Source organism: Astatotilapia calliptera, chromosome 4, assembly GCF_964374335.1.
Source record: "Astatotilapia calliptera chromosome 4, fAstCal68.1, whole genome shotgun sequence".
Lineage (NCBI taxonomy): Eukaryota > Metazoa > Chordata > Actinopteri > Cichliformes > Cichlidae > Astatotilapia > Astatotilapia calliptera.
In genome coordinates this window covers 24,270,045-24,294,759 of record NC_137425.1, presented here as the reverse complement: position 1 = coordinate 24,294,759, position 24,715 = coordinate 24,270,045, and the positions used below count along the sequence as shown (strand labels likewise).

Here is a 24,715-nt window from a genome sequence, read left to right as displayed (position 1 = left end):
AAGATCTTCAAACAGTCGGCCACTTTATCATGTATGAGTGTGATGGACCGAGCAGCGAAGGAAATTTAGGCACAGGTTAAAGTCCCCAAAAAAAGATTTTTTATTTAACCCAAAAACACAATTGGTTAAATCATGCAAAAAGAATCAAAATCTTGGGCCCATAAAAGAGGTCAAAATAACAGCACTCTACTCAAAGTTGACAAAACTACTGATAACTAAAACAAACTGACCTAACTTAACAAGACAAAGGGGAAACTTAAATAGTGGCTGATCAGCCCACAAAAATACAAAGGGGTAAAACACACAAAACCTAACTGAAACTAACATAATGAACTCCAATTCCCCCCCCATGGTCCCGAGTTATGGAATGAACTAATTTGCAGTCTTTCTTTAAAGCTTGCTCTGCCCCTTTTCCACCTCTTGACTCCTCAATCAAGGGACTGGAGCAGCTGCAACTAAGGTAACTCAGAAAACAAAAGATGAATCATACATAACAGTGTAAACTAAAATGTGCGCACCTATTTTAGAATGCAGTGTTACATGGATATGTGAATTAATTCTGAACCAAACCAGTTATTTGTCCTGTAAATTAATTCCTATACTTAAAGACAAATGTGAATGCAATGTTATGTACACTCAACAAAAATATAAACGCAACACCTTTGTTACTGCTCCCATTCCCCATGGGATGGATGTAGAGACCTAAAATTCATTCCAGATACACAATATAACCATCCCTCCCAAACAGTGGTCACAAATCAGTCCAAATGTGTGGTAGTGGGCACATCTGCTATATTGAGATAATCCATCCCACCTCACAGGTGTGCCACATCAGGATGCTGATCTGACATCATGAGTAGTGCACAGGTGTACCTCAGACTGCCCACAACAAAAGGCCACCCTGGAATGTGCAGTTTTTTGCGCTATTGGGGGTCTGGGGACCCAGAACCGGTCAGTATCTGGTGTGACCACCATTTGCCTCATGCAGTGCAACACATCGTCGCATGGAGTCTATCAGATTGTCAATTGTGGCCTGTGGAATGTTGGTCCACTCCACTTCAATGGCTGTGCGAGGTTGTTGGATATTCGTGGGAACTGGTACACGCTGTCGTATACGCCGGTCAAGCACATCCCGAACATGCTCAATGGGTGACATGTCCGGTGAGTATGCTGGCCATGCAAGAACTGGGACATTCTCAGCTGCCATCTGCCCTGAACAATGTGAACCACGATTCATCCGTGAAGCGCACACCTCTCCAACGTGCCAGACGCCATCGAATGTGAGCATTTGCCCACACAAGTCTGTTACGGCGACGAGCTGGAGTCAGGTCAAGACCCCGATGAGGACGACGGGCATGCAGTTGAGCGTCCCTGAGACGGTTTCTGACAGTTTGTGCAGAAATTGTTTGGTTGTGCAAACCAATTGTTCCAGCAGCTGTCTGGGTGGCTGGTCTCAGACGATCTTGGAGGTGAACCTGCTGGATGTGGAGGTCCTGGGCTGGTGTGGTTACACGAGGTCTGCGGTTGTGAGGCCGGTTGGATGTGCTGCCATATTCTCTGAAACGCCTGTGGAGACGGCTTATGGTTGAGAAATGAACATTCAATGCACGGGCGACAGATCTGGTTGACATTCCTGCTGTCAGCATGCCAGTTGCACGCTCCCTCATTGCTTGTGGCATCTGTGGCATTTTGCTGTGAGACAAAACTGCACATTCCAGGGTGGCCTTTTGTTGTGGGCAGTCTGAGGTACACCTGTGCACTACTCATGATGTCAGATCAGCATCCTGATGTGGCACACCTGTGAGGTGGGATGGATTATCTCAATATAGCAGATGTGCCCACTACCACACATTTGGACTGATTTGTGACCACTGTTTGGGATGGATGGTTATATTGTGTATCTGGAATGAATTTTAGGTCTCTACGTCCATCCCATGGGGAATGGGAGCAGTAACAAAGGTGTTGCGTTTATATTTTTGTTGAGTGTAAAAGCCTCTACACTAATATGGTGATATTCCCACTGTGTGGCTGTAAGTGCAGCCATCACAATGAGTTATTATCATCGAGCTTTGCAGGGGTAGTTTTGGCAGCATGGACTGGGTTTTATAGTTGCTTTTTAAACTGTATAAAATCCCATCAGTTTGTAATAGTAAGGCGTTTAATGTATGTTTATGTGTCAAATCTAATTCATTACTCAACTGCGTGAGTAATGAATACAAAAAGTGATGGGGATTCAACAACTGCAGGCTGTAACGTGTGAAGGAAGTGACTCGTTATAGGCATGGCAAAAATAATGAAAGTAATATAAACTCTGTAGAACAAATCTGAGTCAAGATTTTGGGCTTTTGAGGATTGATGCCAAATACAGACAAATCAACATGAGTGAAAATGATGAGTGAGATGAGTTAACTTTGTGAGTAGACAGCAAAAAGTTCAGCTGCCATCTGTTAGGTGCTCACGCAGTGACCTCATAGGACAGAGAGCACAGGCTACATACTGCACATTATCATATCAGATGATTACATTAAAACAAATGCTTAAATTTATCTTCCATTAAAGTGTACTATAAACACAAACGTACATGCTATAGACTAGATGTATACTTACATACAGTAGCTACATACAAACACCAGTCATATACAGTACACAGCACACCTTATGTCTGAAGGCGCCCACTCCACAACCAGAGGAAGGAAGGACATGAAGGCTTTTGAGAGCAAACATTTAAACCTGACAGAGACGCTGACAAGAAAAACTGCACACTGCTGTAAACAGATGGGAGCCCTGGATGCAGAGCTACCAGGCTCTCTCTCTCTCTGCTCTCAGGCTCTGGCAAGGGTTCAGCAGTTTTATTGAGCAGAGGGGGAAAGTATGGAAGCTGTCAGTGGCCATATGATGCTGCCTCTGCAGTTTACACACAGAAACAGACCTTGAGATTGATGGCAAGGACACAGAGACATAAAAGGGTTCTCCTACAGATAAGTGAATGTGAAACACAGGGTTAAAGGTGGAGGTAAGCAACAGCTTTAAAACTAGACAATGTACTCCATCATTCCTCCACAATATAATATTATATTAAAAAAGAAAGAAACACACATACACACAAGAGAGCGTATTGAGCCTCCATGGGAGGAGCCTAAACAAGCCTGATTCATGTCCCTGTGCCAGAACCCACAGGACACCGCCAAAGGTTCATGCCCTGATGGGTCAGATGTTTTTTGGCAACATGTGAGGATTTAGATATTATTAGGTAGACAAATTAACAGTACAGCGAAAGTCTCAAATAATTGTGAGACTTGGTGGTTCATTTTCCTTTATTGTTTGCTGTGTTGTTACTTCACCTGTAGTTTTTTCCAGGTAATGTGTGTTGTTTGTGGTAAAGGTCAGTACTGTCTCCACCACTTGGCTGACCTAGATTTTAAAGGCCCCTTTATGTGCTCATATGATGATGCACATGCTTTGTGTGTGTGTGTGTTTGTGGGTTGGTGGGTGGCCTGTCTCTGTATAATCCCGCTGGTAGAATTTGGTTTCAAGCATAAGTCAGAGAACAGTCACAGACACAGTTTGCAATACGCCTGACCTACATTGGCTGCTTACAGTGTGCTTAAGACGACACATGAAGTCACACTTACTGTATCTCTCTGAAAAATATCTGCTTTCAAGAGCATGTTTGTGTTTGTGTGTGTGTGTGTGTGACTGTAGTCTGTTTAAACAGACATGCACACACTGAAGATCAACAGTTTAGTGACGACGGTAGTTTTGCAGAAATGCTGCTGTCATATTAAAGATTAGATTAAGCTTCTGTCACCAGGCAGCGTCTCGTCAGGTGGTTAACTGGAGAGGTATAATCGCCGTACGCGTACACACAAACATTCGTGTGCGCAGACACACACAGAGGCACACGCAGTAACAAAGCAGGCACTGAGACATAGAGACTTGACATGTCGTGTAAAAGCACAAAAATAGGGCGGAAACCATATTTTACATATAGATACTATGTACGCAAATATACCTACGCAAGGAGAAACACACGCACGCATTCACATACACACACTTCCCTCACTCAGTGCTATTTGCAGCAATGTGGCAGCAGTAATTAAAGGTGTGACAGCCAGACAGGTAGAGGTGATGATAATGGGCCGGAGCTATTTCTGTTCTCCTCCCTCCTGCTCCTGAGCTCTCTGTCTTCTCCCTCGGTCTCTCTCATTAGCTCATATCTTTTTATTTTTCACTGCCAAACACTCACCTCTGGTCCAGGTGGGACCGAAATGTTCTAGTGCACACACTCCAACACATGCATGTCTGAGTCCTTACACGCACCCTTTTCTCATCTCCCCCTTCACCTCTTCCTGGAGTCTCTCACAACATATCGCTCTTTCTCTCACCTTTCAAAACTGCACTTTCTTTGTTCCCTTTGTCTGTTTTGGCGTTGTCTCTATAGCTATAAATAGGGATTGCAACTATTTCCAACAGCAGCACTCATTTTCACAGTTTGGCAAAGGGGCAAAGATGGCAACTGAGATACACAGTGTTAAAAAAAGCACTTTAGTACGAGAGTCTATTAAAGTGATGTCATAGCCTTTAATAGGGGGCTTGCAGGCAGTTCTGTAAACTAAACTTCACCTGATTTCTTAGAATAAGTCCCACCAAAAGGAGAAAACCTATAAAAAATACATAAATATTGTACTTCATGTTAAAACTTTTGGCAAATAGATTTTTCCCTTACTCTTGCAGGGAAGTAAACAGTACATTCAGCATTTGCGTGCTGTCACCTTGCAAAGCTGATGTGGTGAATGTGTTAGTCAAGAGTTTACAGATGCAGCAGACGCAGCCCCTCTAACCACCAAACGTCCACAGACCTTTAAAAAGACATCTAAAGTTGGTTGGTAAGTAAAAAAAAAAGGTGGAAAGTTTTGTTTTTGTTATATTTTCTCAACTTTTTGCTGGGTAAGTGAGTGACATCAGCAGCGATGTGTCTGTCCACCGAACTAAACACTCACTTAGCTGCTGTGGTCTCCTGAGGCATCTGTATCTGGCTCTTTAGCTGCTAAATGTTCCGCTGTGTTCACCAGCTGGTCTCTAAATGTGTCTGCCTGTTGTTTGGTGCTACACAGGTGCATATGATGTTATTTTAGAGCAAAGTTTGAGAAGAGAATTAATCAGTAAAGTTGTGAGCCATAAAAACTTTAAAATGTAAATGATGATGAAGTGTTGACAGAGCTGACAGGGATGAAGGTTGGTGTGAAACTCTCCAGTTGAGTTCAGCGTTATGAGAGAACCCCTTCACTGTGTAAAATTATTGATTGATGTTATAAAAAGGAACCAGTGAAGTTATTAAAAACTAAATGGAGTTTACTGCGTAACGCATTTGTAGATTTCGATGATCCTTTTGTCACACAAATTTGTGTCAATACTGAGATGTGCCGTTTTAGTTAATCAGCAAATGTATTAAATGAAGCCTAAATATGAGGGCCACTCGTTATAAACAGAATTTAATTTCAGCTTCTCATTTCTTATAGTTGTATCATTGCAGGTCTTTTAAGGTGAGATGCAACACGAGTCACTGGGCAGAAGCTAAGCACTAATAGATCGAATCAGTCATTTCTGCGTTTGCCCTTGAAGGTGACTTTCATCTGATGGCGGCCACACAACTCACGACTGCCAGACCTCATTTTCTAAACCTTCACCTTAGTTCAAACAATAGTGCAATAAATACAAGAGTATGTATGTGCTTGTACAGTCATGTGATAAAGAGTGATTTCTCAGGATTCTCTGCACTCCACTAAAAAAATTAGATACATGCTGCTTCCACAGGAATTAAGGGGTAAATAGCAGCAAGGGGCTTCTTATGGAGTGCAGTTGATTAATTGGTCATCAGTGAGTGTGAGTGTCTCTATAAAAGTGCAGGTTTTGGCAGTTAGCAAGACTGGAGCATTCAGGTGTGTCAATTCACCCCAAGCTCAGACTGTGCAATGTTCAGAGAAACTGCAAAAAACTCAGGAGCTACATGTCAGGCTCTACAGGCCTCAGTTAGGATGGTAAATTTTAAAGCTAACAACAGCACAATTAGAAAAAGACTGAACAGTTCAGCTCATTTGGAGAAGTTCCTGAGAGAAAAGCCACTTCCCTGTATGAAGAATATATCAGCATGGCTTAGGTTTGCAAAGTTGCATCTGAACAAAGCATAAAACTTCTGCAGCAATGTCCTTTGGACAGACGAGACCAAAGTGGAGATGTTTGGCAATAATGCATAGCATCACAGGTGGTAGACACCTAAGAAACAACCTAATGCGGCACAAACACATCATGTCAACCACACAAAATTGCAAACTGACTGAAATGCTGTGGCGGGAACTTAAGAGAGCTGTTCATAAACAAACCCATAAACCTCTATGAACATCTTTTTCACATGTTTTCTTGTTTAAAAAGAGTTCTCCAGCCCTACTGTTGCTTTCCAAAAATCAGAGATCCATTTCAGGATCACAGCAGAGTGTTGCGGTTCTGCCTCTAAGGGTTCACTCACACTCGGCATGGCTGCCTTGTTCTTGCGCCCAAGCACAATTGTTCCACTTCCCCACTGGCCTGCACTCACACTGCACCAAGTACACTTCAGATTGTTTCAGCATCTTAACTCTTCCCTTTTGCACTCACACGCTCTCTTTCAGGTTCAGGTTCAGGCTGTAAAGGTTTCATATATGCCTTGGAGTACCAGTCAAAAAGTATTGTACCAAAAGCCTCTTAATGAGGGACAAGACCAAAAGGCATGAAACAATGTACCTTCTGCCCGTCTGCACCTGTCACAAATTGGAGAGATAGAAGGATAAATCTTGTGCAGTCTGACCTTAGAATAGTGTAGCCGGTGGAGGATTTTAAATTTAATTAATTGATGTTATAGAGCAGGAATGGATTTTGGACAGACACTTACTTCACATAGATTCGGGCACCCTCATCCCCGATTCTTTCTCCCAAGCCTGCCTAATCTCAACGGTATGCACTGCGATAGAGTCGCCAAATAATTGTAAAATCTTTTTGATAAGATGTGTGGAATCAGGTTGGCTCTTGAGTATTTCATAGATCCCGTGCTCCGAATGTAAAGTTGCAAAGTCTTTAAACTTAGTTTGAATGTAATGCCTGACCTGCAAATATCTATAAAAGTGTGAATGCGGCACATTATATTTCCCTTTTAGTTGACCAAATGACGAGAATTTATTATCAATATACATATCTTTAATAGACACTAAACCCTTGTCTCTCCAGTCATGATAAGTCTTGTCTTGCCAAGGAGGCATAAAATTATGATTAAAACATATTGGCGTAGGTACAGATGTGTCTGGCAATGCCAAAACTCTTATAATCTGATTCAAGATTCTAATGGTTTGTTTTAATACAAATCCCAGACATTTATAAGAGTCTAATTTTCCAAACTTGGTAAATAACATAGCCGACAGAGAGGAATTGTTCACTGATTCAGCTTCTAACCCACAATGGGGGCGTCGATGCCTGGTTATCTGGGGAGTCCTGCTGCCAGAACACTAATGCTCTGATATTAGCAGTCCAGTAGTAATGTTTAAAAACTGGCAGACCCAGCCCTCCTTCTCTCTTGGTTTTCTTCAAATGCATTTTAGAGATTCTAGCCCTTTTACCATTCCAAATATAAGACTGAATGACTGAGTCCAAATGTTTGAAAAAGGCTGCTGTAAGATAAGTGGGGAGATTTTGACATAGATATAAAAATTTGGGAAGTGAAATCATCTTAATTGAATTAATGCGTCCAATCATTGACAGAGGTAGTGTTTTCCAGTATTCAATGCTTTGCTTTAGACCTGACAGATACTCAGTCAAGCCGAGATAGTTTAGATGATTCCTAACTACTTTGAATGGAACTTGCTGCAGAAATTCTGGCGAGCTGTTGTTGGAAAGAGGCATAAACTCACTCTTTGGCCAATTAATGGTATATCCTGATTATTTACCAAAAGCTGCAATCAGGCAGAGGAGCAGAGGAACAGATTGTTCAGCATCCTGCAAGTACAGTATTACATCATCAGCATACAAGCTAATTAGTGATTCAACACCTCCAACCCAGAGCCCCTTGATATCTGGATGCACTCATATAGCCACAGCAAGAGGATCCAAAACAATGGCAAAGAGTGCTGGGGATAGTGGGCAGCCCTTCTGCACCGAGCACTGCAGAAGGAATGGGGCAGATTGGTTGTTATTTGTCAAAACAGAGCACATTGGTTCTGTGTAAATCAGTTTCACCCAAGAAATGAAAGATTCACCAAACCCAAATCTGCGCAGTGACTCAAACATGTAAGGCCACTCGACCTGGTCAAAAGCTTTATGTATATCCAAGGCCAAAACAGAGGCTCCCTTAGAATTTTTATAGTCAGAATAGATGATATTGAGTACCGTATTTCCCGGACTACAAAGCGCACCTGAATATTAGCCGCACAAGCTAAAATCAGGGGAAAATCCTGTTTTGTACATACATTAGCCGCACCTGACTAAAAGCCGCAGGTGTTTCAATGTTGACTTATCATATGTAAGAGAATATGCACAAAGGGAATTGTCAGGAAAGAGATGGCTGTTTGGAGACACACCCCTTTTATTAATATTTTGAAAAACAAGTTATGGGTACATATTTGCACATGTAGTACATAACAGTAACCTACAGCACACCAGAAAAATAGATTCGGACTACCTTTTAGGCTCAGGTGCAGTGACACGGCTGTAACAAGAAGAAAAGTCAGTCATTCACCACCATCTTTCTCTTCTTCCTGCGCTCTAAAACCACCAAAGTCCTCTTCTCCAATGTCGGATACAAACAGGCTCAGGATGGCTTCGTCATCCACTCTCCGCTTCTCTCCTTCGTTATCACTTTCAAAACCAAAGAAATCCTCGTTGTCAGTGTCAGAGTCGAACACCCTCAGAAGGGCCGTGGCGGTGTCCTCCTCTCCATCATGCAGCAGTCCAGCCCTTCAAAATCCGTTGGTGATCGTGGATGTTTTCGCACTTTTCCACGCTGTCAGAATCCACCGGTGGAGTTGGGCATAACTTGCTTTTCGCAAGTTTATCGCTGCTCGTCATCCATGCCTCCCGCTGAATGCGTAGCGCTACTTTGAAGTTTGTTTTTCGCGCTACTTCGTACGGCACTACGTTGCCTGGCGGACGGACATGTGACTAACATACCACTCTTGAACCCCGATCCTTCCGCCAGGCAACGTAGTGCCGTACAACAGCGGAACAAACAAAACAAATCGTCTTACGATATCACAAAAATCATGGAAAATCCATAGAAAAGCCGCACCTGACTAAAAGCCGCAGGGTTCAAAGCTTGTGCAAAAAGTAGCGGCTTATAGCCCGACAATTACGGTAATCGCCTAACATTAAAAAAGGAAAGTCTACCTGGGATTAACCCCGTCTGATCAGGATGAATAATGGATGCCAAGTGCTTGTTCAATCTAGTAGCCAGGATTTTTGTAACTATCTTATGGTCAGGATTTTGAAGTGCTATCGGCCTAAAATTAGTAGGGTCAGTCATATCTTTTCCCTTTTTCAAAATGAGAGTAATATTGGCTTGACATAAAGTTTTAGGCAATTTTCCTTCTTCTTTTGAGCTGCGCAGCATCCTAAGCACTAGTGGTGCAAGAATGTTGCAAAATGTCTTATAGAACTCTGGACAAAAACCATCAGGTCCCGCTGTTTTGCCATTAGGGAATGATTGTATAGCCTGGATAACCTCCTGAAGAGTAAACTCGCACAAAAAGCACTCTTGCAGAGCACAATGAGGCTGATGGTTTTATGCATTTAGTGGCTTAATTGGGGCCATTTGCAAAGCAATTACACACTGTCCACTCATGTAGATCTGTTAACTGCTTGACATAGATGTCTGAGGAGGTATTTGCATTACATGCTCTCCAAACAGGGCGTCGTACTCAGCAATCAGTCTTTAACCAAGCTTTAGGGGTACAGATCAGACAGAGGGAGTAAACTCTGAAGTTGCATGGTCTTAACAACGTAAAGCCCTTAAGATGGCTGCTGATGTAAGGTGGAGCTACAAAAATAAAACTGAACTGAAGTGCATTACTTCTGTGTGTGAATGCTGGCGTGTTTATATGTGTGTCCATGTACTTGCAGACATGTCTTACCCATTCACATGTGTATCTGACAGCCCGTGTCAGCATTTTTATTTACACATGCAGCTGGAGCTGAAATCTGCCACTTTAGTATAAGTGTGTCTCTTTGTATGTCACTAAACATGTCATCACTGATGGTTTCCAGACTGGTCCACATTTTGCATGTTATTTGTCATTTGTCATATATTCACCCCAATCTGTTAAACCTAAATCAATTTCACTCCTTCCATCCACCACAGCGGAGTCATGGTGTTGGCTCTGAAATAACCTCAGCTTTCAAAGGACTGTCAAATGTCCTCTAAAACAACAGCAGCTTCTCACGAGGTCATCACATCAGTGCTTTTGTTGTCTTAAACTGGAGACACACACACGGACTGTTAAGCCAATAGTAGTGACTCATCGCATGGAGATGGACTGAGTCTGATCCAGTTTGAGTCAGTGGGTGTTACAGTTTTTCTCAGTCGCTTTGGTGCATTTCTCACAACAGAATTAAACATTGCACAACAGTTAGTTCAACCACCACAACATGTAGTCGTTTTGGCACAACCCTGTGGCGGTTTCACGTTCACTGCGTCCAAAGGCAAATGCCTTTGGACATGAAGCAGTTGAGTGAGTACAAATATCTAAAGAATGGTCACGTTTGACTTCCTATTCATCACTATCTCCTTTCTTTCATCATGAATGTCACAATTATTCATACTTGTACCGGCTGAATAGTCATTGTCCTTACAACTAATAGTCTTCATTGCATTGCTTGTGTCAGTGCACTCAAAATTGCTGAACAGCTTGTCAAACGATTCATACACCCATTTTGAAAACCCTATTTTGGAGGAGTTCCCATGAAAATCTCCATAAACTACATGTCTCAGGTGAACCTTATCTCACACTAATGAAAATTGGTGTGTGTCACTCCTACTTGCAACCAATGAAAAGCCTCTCCTACCCAGTCACAGGTGAACCGCGGCACAGCATCCCCCACTCCACAAGTACATATATACTGTAATGTAAACCAACAGACAGGATTGGCATGAGGTGCATACTGAATCTACAAAACAGCAGAACATGGAACGTCAGCCTCGTGGAAGAGGAGTGAGGATCGGTGGAGGACGAGGACAAAACCGGGTGAGAAGAGGCCAACCACATAGACACGTTCCTGACGAAATCAGGGCAACACTTGTGGATCATGTGATAAACCATGGCCTCACAATGGCCGAGGCTGGTCGAAGGGTGCAGCCAAATGTTGGGAGAACTACTGTAAGTTCTATCATCCAGACATTTCGTCGGGAAAACAGGTGAGCACACCGTAATCTAGTTACAGTATGCAGCACAAACTAATTTGCTCTGCACTTTCATAGTCATACAGGAGACTTGCATTAGGACATGACCTTACAGATCCTTACACATAGACGTACTGTAACTGAAGCGCAGACTTGGCCCAGGTGTGGCATAGTGTGCTGTGGTACAATACAGTAATGCTGTAAAGAAAGGAGTTTTGAATGATAGTCCTGTGACAATCACTGTAAGCATGTTTGCGCTTACATGTGTGTGTTTTCCCATCTGCATCTCAAAAAGGACTGCCAGACAACCTAGAGGAGGTGGAAGAGGTCCACTTATGACTCCGCAGCAAGAGGAAAGAATTTGTGCAATGGTGGCTGCAAACAACGCTTTGAGACTGAGAGAAATACAAAGAACTGTCGTAGAAGATGACACCATCTTCGGAAATATTCAGTCAATATCAATTTCCACCATAGACAGTCCTCAGACGGAATGAAATGTCCATGAAGCAATTGTACAGAGTGCCATTTGAACGGAACAGTGATCGAGTGAAGGAGCTCCGTCACCAGTATGTACAGGTAACACATGTTCGCATATCTACCTCTGTTCACTGTAACAGTTTAGGCCATGTACTCAACCTACATTTATGCATGTTACTGTAATCCTATGTACAATTCCAACTGTACAATCTGTTCTGCCAAATGCACCATTACAGACCTGTCTGATTCTCATCCTTTGTAAAGCATATCCTGGAGTTGGAGGCCAGGGAACCCCTGCACATGTTTGTATATCTTGACGAAGCGGGATTCAATCTCGCAAAAGGCAGACGGCGTGGACGGAATCACATTGGAGAAAGAGCCACCATTGATGTCCCAGGCCAACGAGGAGGGAATATTACAATGTGTGCCGCAATCTCAGAGAATGGTGTTCACACCCATATTCCTCGTATTGGTGCATACAATTCACAACACCTGTTGGCTTTTCTGGATGCTCTTCATAGGGACCTGATCCCACAAAATGGAAGGGATGATCCTGGTGACAATCGGACAATGTATGTAGTGGTTTGGGATAATGTAAGCTTCCATCACTCTGCTGTAGTCAGGCAGTGGTTTGCAGCACACGACAGGATGCTTATGGAGTTTCTTCCTCCTTACAGTCCATTCCTGAATCCAATTGAGGAGTTTTTCTCTTCCTGGAGGTGGAAGGTATATGACAGGCATCCACATACCCAAATGACCCTGCTAGCAGCTATGGATGCAGCTTGTGATGACATCACAGCAGAGTCCTGCAGAGGGTGGATTCGACACTCCAGAAGATACTTTCCCCGATGCATCGATAGAGCTGACATACGCTGTGATGTTGATGCAAATATGTGGGCAGACAGACGGGAGCGTCTAGATATCAATGATTGATATGCAGCAGTGTCTGTTTTTCAGTTTGTTTTTTTTGAGTCGTAACTACTGCAGTGAGGTTTACTGTCTAGGTGAGTTTGTTTGCTGTAAAATGTTTGATTTACTGTATTTCCCCAGTTTGCACAATGCTGTGAACAGTTTCAATTAAATATTATCAAGAGTGCATATGGAGTGTCTTGATTGTCCTTTACAATTTATGGTTTTCAACATGCCATGCATGCGGTCCGGACTTGACATGTCATTGGGAAGCACCTACAAAGACATCCGTCACAATGGGAACATGTTCAGACCATGTGATTTTGTGACCAAAGGTGCTGGTCTAATGACTTGTAATTGTGACAGCCCTGACACTTTGTTTGGTATCAGTACTTGCTTTTGATGAATGTATTGTCTGTTTTGCTCAAGGGATTTGTTGTTGATGCATTGACAACTTATTTTGGACACCTGACTTTTCTTTTTGATGGAGTGACTCACTTTTGCAAGTTATCCACCATGTTTTGCAGTTTGCACTAATTGTTTTGAGAAGTGCCTTAGTAGTGGTGGAGAGTTCAATTCTGTTGTGAGAAATGCACCAAAGCGACTGAGAAAAACTGTAACAGTCTGCAGATGAAATAGTGTTTGATATGCCTTCTTTAGTCTTCATGTTCACTTGCTACCAGTGATTGTCATGTTCGATGTTTGCGCCTGACATCTACACAACCAATTGCATCACTTTTGTGTTGGCTTCGACCCTATACTCATCTCCACCACATGTTTTTTTTTGTTTGTTTGTTTTTGAGGAATTTGTACTGAGCCCTGCAAGGGACATGGGAGAAAAAAAAATTACGATGAACTTTTGCGAGATCTCGCAAAACAAACTTGGGATCTCGCAAAACTTTTGATGAAGAAATTGATGAAGCTGGACAGGAAGAGGTTAAAGAAGAAGTGTCAGGCCTGAAAACCATCCAAGAACAAAAAGAAATCAGACCTAAGATGCATCTGTACCTCAGTTGATCCAACTGTTCACTGAACCCTCACGAGAAATGGATCCAGTGGAAGGTTGGCAGTCAAAAAGCCATCGTTAATGAAGAGAAACAGGGACAAAAGGCTGTTGTGCCTAATTACACAAGAACTGGGCTGAAAATCAGTGGCAATGGGTCTAATGGAGTGAAGAATGCAAATGTGAAATGTCTGGTTAAGTTTGAGGGGATCATTCAGCTAATGAAACAGGAGCAAATGATACATTTGTACGACAGGCTGCTTGTAACTGTGCCTAAAAATACAATTTTAAATAGGTTCTTAGCTAATGTGTCTATTGTGTCTATTAAACAACTAAAAATGGATGAAAAAGAAGCCAATGTCCAAAAAAATTCCCTTTAGAAAACCTGGAGAGCTATTGCTCAAGAAGGATAAGGAACAGACTCTACTATCACTGTATCAGTTTCCTAGCAAAGTATAGACCTTTGTTACCACCACAATGTTGTAATCAGACATTGCTCTGAATCTTCTCAAAATATAAGTTTGTGCTCCTGTAGGAGTGTTATAAAACAGCCATTGTGTACTTGGAAGTCCACGTGTTGTAAATGTAGGTATTGTGTATATTTGTGGATGCATGTGTTGCTGTCTGTGTTTGGAAATGGTAACATACTTCCACATCACAAGCAGACCCCCTACTGTAATGCTGAGGCGCATCAAAGCATCTGCAGAATCACTTCAGGCTGTCTAATATCAACCCCCCCTGCTGTGGCTCATATGCCAAAGGTGAAGCTCTGCAGTCAGGAAAAGCGAGATAATGGGACAGTTTGCCGGGATGGAAGCTTTAAGGACATCTCCACAAGTTAAGAAGTTGTCTGGTGTGACAACGCAAGCTGCTTGATTGCACTGACGTCAGTCAAGATCAAAACTTGAACCACATCTCCACTTTTCCTTAAGTGAATTTTAAAACAGTTAACAATGATATACTATAAAGAGGAGCAAATGTGAAAAACTGCCAGTGCATGTATAGTTTAAGCTACCTAGTGATAATTTGCATAATTGCTTCAGAGCTTTAACCTTTCAGCATTTTTCTCAACTACCTCAAGAGCACACCCAGCCGTAATATTTGCTTTTTTTTCTAGGATGAAAAGAAGGAAAAAAGGACGAATGATGAAGGTGGAGACCAGCCGCCATGTTATGGGTTTGAGTGAAAGGCAATGGACCCCCACTGTGGAGTGCCCGCTCCCCTGCATTAGACTGTAGAGTATGTTATCATTTTCAAATAAACCTCCGTCTCCCTCATGGTGAGAGTCTGTGTGTATTCATCTGTGTTACGTTTCATATGTGATCTGTGTTATCAGTGATGTGACAACATATAATTCACCCCCTGTTCAAGTACTGAAATGCATTGAGGAGACACACTAGTGTATATGTGTACTGCATGAACACTGGATTGCATTCCTCGTTCTCCTGTAGGTCTCTATGAATTTCTATTTCTGAGATTCTATGCATCTTTGAAAATAAACAGCAAGCTTGTGGGTGTGAAGATAAGCCTGCAATTATCTTCAGTATCATCGGCTTTGCTAAATCAGAATATCAAGGAACAAACAAGCAAACCGGAACTAATCAAAGAATGAATTCACTGAAAAACTGTTTTATTCTGGCTTATAGAATCAAAGCTTCTGCTGCTGAGTGAGCGTGAGTGTGCTGTAATGGTTATCTAAAGAAGTCAGTCCGTATCTGCAAGAGAACAGTTCAAGGTTTATTAAATGTACTGTAACATGTCTACTTTTACATTAATATTATTATAGCATATGTATTTTAGTGGGTACAAATATGATTATTTGATTATTTTATGAATTTCAAGATCCACATATAACAAATTATTTCCACATTGTTAAAGTTATATAAAAATAGACTCATGCTAGGTCCACAATGGCCAGTATCAGTACCATGACTGACATGTTTAAGTACGTACGTAGTTAATTATAAGCACTGATGGGAATAACGGCGTTAAGAGTAACGGTGTTGCTAACGGCATTACTTTTGTCATTAACGACTAATCTAATTACTATTCCCATCGTTACTAACAAGAAAATGCGGTGAGGTCGTGTTACTATTTTTCAACAAACAGACGGTCGAAGCTGTGTTCAGCTTACCGCATTTTATATCAGTTGCACTGAAGTAGCTGTAAGTAATCTGGACGCTACAGCTTTAAGCAGCTGCGCGTGCTCCCGCGGACGGCAATCACTTTCTGGTAGACGATCACTTTTTGACACAACACCTGGAGCTAAGGGGGCAAAACAATCACATGAGTGCTGCTGTTTGACTGAGGAAGAATAAAGTAGTCGTGGTAAGTCAATCACATGACCACTTCAAGACAAAGCAACAAGGTGACATACACCAGTTTATAAATTGTGTCAATAGACCACGTAAAACCAGAGTCATGATAAATAATATATAAGCGTGTTTTTCCTGAATAGTTTCACTACGTTTACTGTCTAAGGACTGCGCAGCAAGCACTCTCTGCTTATGAGCCAAAAAATAAAAAAACAAAGCAAAAAACAGCCCGTTCGTTTTGGTGGAAAAATGTACCATGTCAATCCAAAAATGATATGGCAACATGACATTTGGTTGTTTAGGAAGAGGGGGAAGGTTCAGGAGAGCGAGAGAGAGAGATAAAGACAGCAGAAAAAGAGAGAGAGGGAGTTTTGGGATGTGAGAGATTTGTGACGTTTAGCGTGTTTGGAGCGTGTAGTTAATGTGTTGTCTTGTGTAGTTAGTGTGTAGTGTTGTGGATAGTATTGTGTTGTGTGTCAGAACAATGAGGCGACTGCTGTCTCCAGGTAGAAACAGGAGTGATACACCTGCTGCTGTCAGACCTGCAGGTATCAGGCTGTGATGTTCTCCTTTATAGTGGACAGAAATAGTTTTTTTGGAGTGGCACAAATAATTTGTGAGGCATCTTATTGAATGCAGAACAGCTGATGGTTCTGTAAATAGTTTGAAATGGTTATAAAAAAAAAGGGTAAAAGGTAAATGGCTGCAAATAACTTTGTTTGCAAAACTTGTGCAGAGGATTTTAAAATTGACAATTTATATTTGCATTTAAAATTATGAAATATGATTCAATAAACATGTTTGTGGTTGTTACAGTAAAAAATATAACTTTCTACTCGGATTTTATGTTTTTTGTCTGCTTTTATCAATTGTGTTAATACAGTATGTCAAAATGAAAACATAACTGTAAATTCAGACACGTGAGGTTGTGCTGAAAAGGATGATACCAAACAAGGCAAAGTAAATAGTTTTCAAAGGTGAAATGTGGAGGGAAAATTAAAAGTAGTTAAAAATGGCCAATTATACCCTGGACAGAGGGTTAAACATTTTTTTTAAAGTAATGCAATAGTTACTTTTCAATTAATTAATTACTTTTAGAATCTTGAAACTCAGTTACTAACTCAGTTACTTTTTTGAAGAAGTAACTAGTAACTATAATTAATTACTTTTGCAAAGTAACTTGCCCAACACTGATAATAAGTAAGCTTATTTAATAAGACATAGACAGTCACACAGCACTGTACACAAAAAGAGTGCAGTGGTGATAGTTTTGAATGTCTTCGGGCAGGTTTTCAACTTTTCTTTGTGTTGTAGCTTTTGCATTCAAACACCAAAGAAAGAGGGTTTTTGTTGGTGTCCTCTTTAGGATAGGGATTTGTGTCAGTGTGGGTGTGAAATTTATGGTTTTCAGGGTTTCTATCGGTTTTTATCATTATTTCTTTTTACCGTTTTTCCCATTAACTCGGTTTCCCCAGGTCTTTTTCCATGTGTTATGAATAAATCTTCCTTTTTTGTACTGGTACTGATTTTATTTTGTTGTATTTATCTGCGACACCTTAAAGGCCGGTCCATGAAAATATTGTCAGACATAAACCGGTCCGTGGTGCAAAAAAGGTTGGGGACCGCTGGTCTAAAGGGTCTTTGCATCACCATCACCTGACTGTATGTGTGACCTTAGGACCACTGCCCACTTTCTACTCTTCTTCCATAGTAGAAACCTGAAGATTAGACAAGCTGAAACGAAGCACAGACGAAGAGAGTTCTTCATCTGAAAAGAATAGTAAACAAAGAGCAACATATGAATAGTTAAAATAGAAAAGAGTAGCCTTTGGGACTGTCCTTTCTTTGGCACTAAAATGCAATAAATATTTCTTCCACCTACAACAGAATGCCTAAAATATTTTTTCCCACAGGGGAAACATGGTCTTATGACAGTTTCCACAACACTTATAAAATATTAGTATTGCGTAAAACAAATTCAAAATGCAGTAGCAGCTCTTTCATAGGAGCCAGAACATTACACATTTAGTACAATATAAATAGTAACGCACTGAAAAATGTAATGACATGTATATTGCATGTGCATGGTAAATTCAGCATATGTGTTCATGGATATCATCATAGTTGTCTACATTGCCTTCAAATGTTTTGTTGTTGTTGTTATTCTCAAGACAAATTAATTTCTGATCAAACAGCACCAAGAAACCTGAATTACACAAGAAGAAAAGAAGAAAATTAGAAACAAATGTGCCTTAAAATGGTAAGTGTTCAGTGTCTGAAATGTGAAATGACAGCACTAAAAGCTCTGATACAGTACAGGACAACTAAACAAGTAAAAAACAAAATAACTGCAAAAATCCTTTAAGAATAACTGAATTCAAAATAAGTGAATCAGACATCAAGAGTTTCTCCTTTTATATCATATCTTATTCTTTTTCATCATCACGTGTGCATTGATCATTTATAACAAGAGCAAACATAAAGACGGCTGAATACAGGCAATGTCCAATCCTTTTGGGGATCACTAATATACCATAAATACCAAACAGTATATAAACAGGAAGCACTGTGAGCATATCATACCAACAGATTCACACATTAAACAGAAATATAAAATGATCAGAGTTTTTTTTAAAATAATGTTTCATGTATTTACATTTATATCATTTTGGAACGCTAAAATAAACCCAAACAAAACAGTAAAACACTGGGCATCACACTTTATATTGTCAAAAACACTGATCAGTTCAACATTTTCTATTGAAAAAGTGCCAAATAAATTGCGGCATTGTTATTATATTGTTTATTTCCTCATTATTTTCAAGAACCAGCAGCTCACATATCAGTTTTCACGTTCCATACATTCAAAACCAGGGATTTGTCTTTGGCATACAGTTAATCTTCTATATAATGTATATAATATTTCTTTAGGAGAAGCTGGGCTGTGAATGAAACAATCAACAATTTTCAGTAGTTTCATTCCATAACTCTCCTGTCACAATCAATTTTCTATTTTCTTTTTTTTTTTTGCATAGTTTTATAAATTCAAACGCAAACAGTGCTGTGCAGTCTGGGTTTTTAAAACCAACATTTAATACCAACACTGTCATTGTTTCTGTTTTCCCCACTATACTGTGGGACTTAAGCCAAATACAGCCTTTAAACTCCCTTTATTGTAACACTGTTAATTTTGATGTAATAATTCATGATTGTTCCAAACATTTTGCATAAGCTAAGTGTGTACCTAAGTTTTGATGTTGTGCTTGGATGATTTTTGTACTTAATTCTGGAGATAGATGTATCCTGTACCACAACACTTATAACATATTAGCATGAAAATGCTTGTGAAATATCAACAGTTTGATTTTTCATGGGAATGAATCCTTGAAAAATCCAGAGTTCAGTTCCAGAGCAGTAGCACATACATAATGTGTGTAAGTTTGACTATCACTAAATACAGTAGTAACACTTTTATGGCTGTAGCCTGCAAAATATCCAAAGTTATTTCCATAACATGGAGCTACAGTCATTGTAAATCCCACTATTATTAGCCAGCATTAGATATTTGATGATCTATCGGTATCTGCATTTATTGGCTGATGACTGAAAATTTTAAAGTAAAGAAGAGAAGGGAGAAACACCCTTCAACCATGTTATGTGGGTTTGAATTTGCATAGTTTGCCCAACAAAGGGCGCTTGCAACTTCCCTTTTGGCAGTAAATGTGTTTGCAACATCAGTGTTGCATCGGTGTCCCACTAGTCCAAGCAGAGTTGGGCAGTGTACAAACAAGTAAATAAATAACTACACATAGCAACTATCGAGGAAATCTGTTTGTGTTTTCTGTGCCTGAAAGGAGAAAAAATATCAGCCGATATATCAGAATATCTCATTTTAAAATTCACCCAATATTGGTATCGATCTTAAAAGTTTCTCCTTTAACTTTGGTTATTGATTACTATTTAAATTACAAGCAAGGAGATTGCATTGTCATTAGACAAATATCAAGTAAGTTTTCATACCTCTTTACTTGAACACTGTGTCTATGGTAAGACAAGAGTAATTTATATTTTTGGGGATTATGTTGGAGTTAAAAGCACAAAAGTGTCAACAAGACCTTTGCTAAAGATGCACTAACAGATATAGGACCTGCCTAATAAGAGCATCAAAATCAGTGCAGCAAAATATAAACAAATAAACAAAGGTCAAAGCTCTTGAAGATCCAATATCCAAATGTATGAGAACATAGAGACTAAGTGCCCTAATCAAATACTGAAACCTCAGCAATCAGTTGCATGTTTTTATGTGTAAGTGACTGGATAATGAGTAACTGCACCCATCTACATAGGATATCAGTTTTCCAGTAGCTCTAGGCTATAGGGAGAATTCCGAATGTATGTGCAGGTCAGAACTATCCAGGAAGTCTGTGGAAAAGACACTAGGGGGAGTTTGGAGTGATGGACTTTCCTCTTCTCTATCTCTTTCTGTGGTAAGATTCAACCAGTCCATACTGTCCAACCCTTGTTCCCATGACGCCGTGTCTGAGGTATCCATGGGAGAAAGGGGGTGGTTCAGAATGCTGGAAGTGCACAGCATTTGGTTGTGAAGGTCATCAATCAAGCTAAGTAGACCTCCGGGCTCCACCCCGAGAAGAGGCCTTCCAGTGGTGCTTTCGAGGAAGTCCTCAAGGCGCCCACTTTCAGCATGACTAAGGTGTTGTTTCTGTCCTGTGGTGTCGGCCACAGTTTGAAGCTCAGGCTGCAAAGAGGGGTCAGGGTGTGGAGTGCCACAGCAAGGCGGAATGGGGGGAGACGGGGGCAGCAACATCTGGAGTGGTGAGGGAGGAAGTGAACAAGCAGAGGAGTCTTGATTAAGGCGGTTCAGAGAGAGGTCTGGTGGAGGCTTACAGGAAGTTTCTGAAAGGAAAGACAAAGATAACATTAAAACAACAAAAATAGAAAGAACTCTAAACCAAGTATTAGGGGCAAAAGAAGATTATTTACATCTCTCTCTATTTCCATCTGCAGTAATTTATATTTAGTGGCTCGCTCTGTTCTGGAGCATATCTCCAGGGAAGGCTTAAGGCAGTGAAACCAACAGCACGACCCCCACACAGAACCCAGCAGGTATTAGTGACAACAAATCAAAACACTGATTAAGTCAGAAACCTACAGAGTAACTAAATATAGCTTAGAGCTTGACCAATCAGCGGGCCAATATTACTGGCTGATATATGCTATTTGCTGATAACTACCAATCCATGATTCCATAATGGAATTGCTGAACTTTTAAATGAGATGTGATGAAAATGTGATGACAAAAAGCCAATAGGGGAAAAAAACAACAACTTCTTGAGCTTTTTCAGTGCCCCTGCTTCTCCAGATTGAGTTGAAAATGGTGATGAACATGTTGTTGAGGGCAAAAAACTCGAACATGATCTATCTATCTATCTATCTATCTATCTATCTATCTATCTATCTATCTATCTATCTATCTATCTATCTATCTATCTATCTATCTATCTATCTATCTATCTATCTATCTATCTATCTATCTTGAGATCTTACCTCCTCTCTGCAAGATGATGTCAATGAAGTCATCTTCATGATCTGTGTCCTGATGAGAAACAACATGTAATGTTTTAAACTACATATAGTGTTACTATATGATACAAATGCCTCATGTGAAAGCCCATGATCAAAAACATAGTTTAAAAAAAGGGTAAATTTTGCGACTGAAATGTCTTTTTTAATCATCATACTTTGTCATCGGGAGATGAGGCTGCTGTCTGAACAGAAGCCGGAGATACAGGACTAAACAAGTCCTCCAGATTTGGGCACACCTCCTGGTAGAGATAAGATGAAGTGAGCGAAAATGAATGAAGAACTAAAAAGTTCCAAGTCCTGTTCCAGGCCCACCATGACAAATTATTCACATCAATGCTGGATTACTTACACCCTGAGAAGGAGATGAAGGGGTGTTTTTTCCTGAGGGAGCAGGCTCTTGGTCCCTGAAGAATGGCTGTAGACTGGGAGGTGCTGACAAACACTGAGCTGTGCCCTGGTGTGGTTTCTCTACAGACACTTGAAGTACTCCATTCTGTGTTTTCAATTAAAGAACAAAATTGGAAAGGACTGTAAGCACCGTAAAAGTAATAAAAGTCAGCAGTACTGATGTAGTTACCAGTAAATTTATTCATAAGTTGTAGACAAGTTCTAAATCAAGTGTCACAGAAGGCAAAACGAGACACGGAAAAATTGCTAATCAGGATACAGTGTTCCACTAAATCCTGAGGTGTTTGAGGCAGGCTTTGGCCCAGTGACCACGCGCTCCAGCACACCTGCACTCGGCAGGATATACTGTGCATCTCAATTAGCCAAAATGCAATAGAGTCTTTGTTCTTCCTCCATTAACACCGTAAATCATCGTAATGGAGGATGTCGTAGGAGTAATTAGCAAAGCAATAATAATCAGCATCGGGCTAGTGTCAGAGACTTATCAAGGACCGCTGTCATTGTCTCAAACAGCATACATCATTAATTTTCGATGCGATTGCACTCACTAGAGCAGTTCCCTCACACTCTCATGTTTCTCTATCTCTTTGTGGCGCATTAACAGACTTGTTTCAGCACTGGAGATGGCTCAGGGGGTGTGTGGTTTTCATTGAGATTAAACTGTATAACTCATCAAATATAAAAAGAAATGGTACAAATATTTAAGAAAATTACTTGAGATCTTTTATACGGAAACTTCATGGATAGCAAATAAAAAGATCCCAAGGATTTTGGTTTTTCTCCTCTCACTGTAGTCTAATAGAGATAAATGATATTTAAAAATACAATTGCTTAAAGCCTTGAAGACGATGTGCCTTTTCAGATCCTTGATATGACAGATAATCTATATACCTCAGAGTCAGCAATTTTTATTACAAAATTTTGCTACAAAAGAAATATGCTCTGAGCTAAAACCCACTCAAAGTGGCATATTGACCATACTGATCTACTGTAGTGAAATGTAACACTTTAAGTTTTTCAATACAGTTACAATGGGGTAAAAAAAATAGAGAATCTTCAACAGGGGATCAGCTAATTGTTATGGTAGTTTTGTGTTAATGGAGAGAGACAGAATATAAACCAAAAATCCAGAAATGTACAATGATTTTTATGTTAATGACCGAAATAAGTACTTGATCCCAAAGTAGAGAAACTGTTGTTGGTTAGCTCAGTAGTAAGGCATTTCTTGTAGAAGGTCACCAGGTTTGCACACATGACAGGTGACCCCCCATCTTTAAAGAAATCTTAAACTCCTTTTGGTTTCTTCGATGGCTCTTGGCAACTCAGAGCTTCAGCTCTCTCCACAGATCTATGAAGCGCCTCGAGGCGACTTTTGTTGTGATTTGGCGCTATATAAATAAAATTGAATTGAATTGAATCTTCTATAAGACTGAAGTCGGAAGACTGCCTAGGGTACTCCATGACATTAATGTGCGTCTTTGGTCACTCTTTTGTTGCCTTGGCGGTGTTTTGTGTCACTGTCATGCTTGAAGACCCATTCATGATCCACCTTCAGTGTTCTGGCTGACGGAAGGAGATTGTCATCCAAGATTTTACTGTACATGGCCCTGTCCATTGGCCCCTCATTGAAGTCATCATGTACCCTCAGCAGAAAAACAGCTCCAGTGCAGAATGTTTCCACCTCCATGCTTGACTGTAGCATTGGTGTTCATAATCAGCATTTCTCTTACTCCAAATATGGTGAGTTAAATTGATGCCAAATAGTTTGATTTTGGTTTCTTTTGACCACAGCACTTCCTCCCAAGCCTTCAAATTTAAGATGGGCCTGTACATGTGGCTTCTTGAGCAGGGGATCCTTTTGGGTGCTGCAAGATTTCAATCTATTACACCCCATGAGGTAAGATCTTCCATGGAGTGGCAGGCCAAGAGGGATTGATGGTCGTTTTAGATTTCTTCCATGGCGCCTCAACAGATCCTTACCTTCTCATCAAGTCTTGTAATCGATTCCAGCCTTGTGCAGATTGACATTGTTTGACAACTCTTGGCCTATGGTGGTGGAGAGGTGGAGAGAGACAGATAGCCTCACTACTTTTAAAGATTAGGCCTAACACTTTCTGTTTTGATAAAACATATAGTTAGGGCTGGATCAGGTGACCCTGAATTCTCCCTTAGTCATGCTCCAGTAGGTTTAGGTTGCTGGGGGGTTCCCATCATGACCTGAGTGCTTCTTCTTCTGTCACCTTTTTGACTCACTATGTGTTTATACACCTCTCTGCATGTAATTATTAGTTACTATTAATTTCTGGCTCTTTTCCACAGTGTGTCTTTGTCCTGTCTTCATCCCTTCACCCCAACCAATTGTGGCAGATGCCTGCCCCTCCCTGAACCTGGTTCTGCTGGAGGTTTTGTCCTGTTAAAAGGGAGTTTTGTCTTCTCATTATTGTTCATAGTTTCCTCTGTTTTTTTCTGTAGTATTTTTGGGCCTTTAGCTTGGAATATAAAGTGGAAACTGTTGTTGTGATTTGGCTCTATATAAATAAAATTGTAAAAGGTTAGAATGGAAGAAAGTGATGCTGTGTACAGGTG

General features: G+C 40.6%; 1 protein-coding gene and 2 long non-coding RNA genes across 4 annotated transcripts in view; 2 read left to right on the top strand and 1 right to left on the bottom strand.

The window, feature by feature from the left end:
• The first annotated feature begins 401 nt into the window (after positions 1 to 401).
• LOC145428327 (uncharacterized) lies at positions 402 to 15,079 on the top strand. Its single transcript, XR_013908611.1, has 3 exons — positions 402 to 460; positions 4,735 to 4,886; positions 14,920 to 15,079. It is a non-coding gene; the product is annotated as an uncharacterized LOC145428327 (long non-coding RNA).
• On the top strand, positions 8,405 to 12,988 carry LOC113021121 (uncharacterized). 2 transcript variants are annotated; one of them, XR_013908610.1, is made up of 3 exons: positions 8,405 to 11,428; positions 11,709 to 11,989; positions 12,155 to 12,988. It is a non-coding gene; the product is annotated as an uncharacterized LOC113021121 (long non-coding RNA). The 2 variants fall into 2 exon arrangements; XR_013908609.1 differs by having other exon boundaries at positions 8,405 to 11,989.
• Positions 15,080 to 18,515: 3,436 nt separating the features above from the next.
• Positions 18,516 to 24,715, bottom strand: part of LOC113021120 (myocardin-related transcription factor A-like) — a 38,425-nt gene continuing 32,225 nt past the window's right edge. Inside the window, exons 16-19 of the mRNA XM_026165578.2 lie at positions 22,071 to 22,214; positions 21,877 to 21,960; positions 21,683 to 21,731; positions 18,516 to 21,031 (exon numbers count right to left, since the gene is read on the bottom strand). Coding sequence (XP_026021363.2) covers positions 20,490 to 21,031; positions 21,683 to 21,731; positions 21,877 to 21,960; positions 22,071 to 22,214 — 819 coding nt within the window. The 3' untranslated portion in view covers positions 18,516 to 20,489. The remainder of the gene's footprint in view (positions 21,032 to 21,682; positions 21,732 to 21,876; positions 21,961 to 22,070; positions 22,215 to 24,715) is intronic.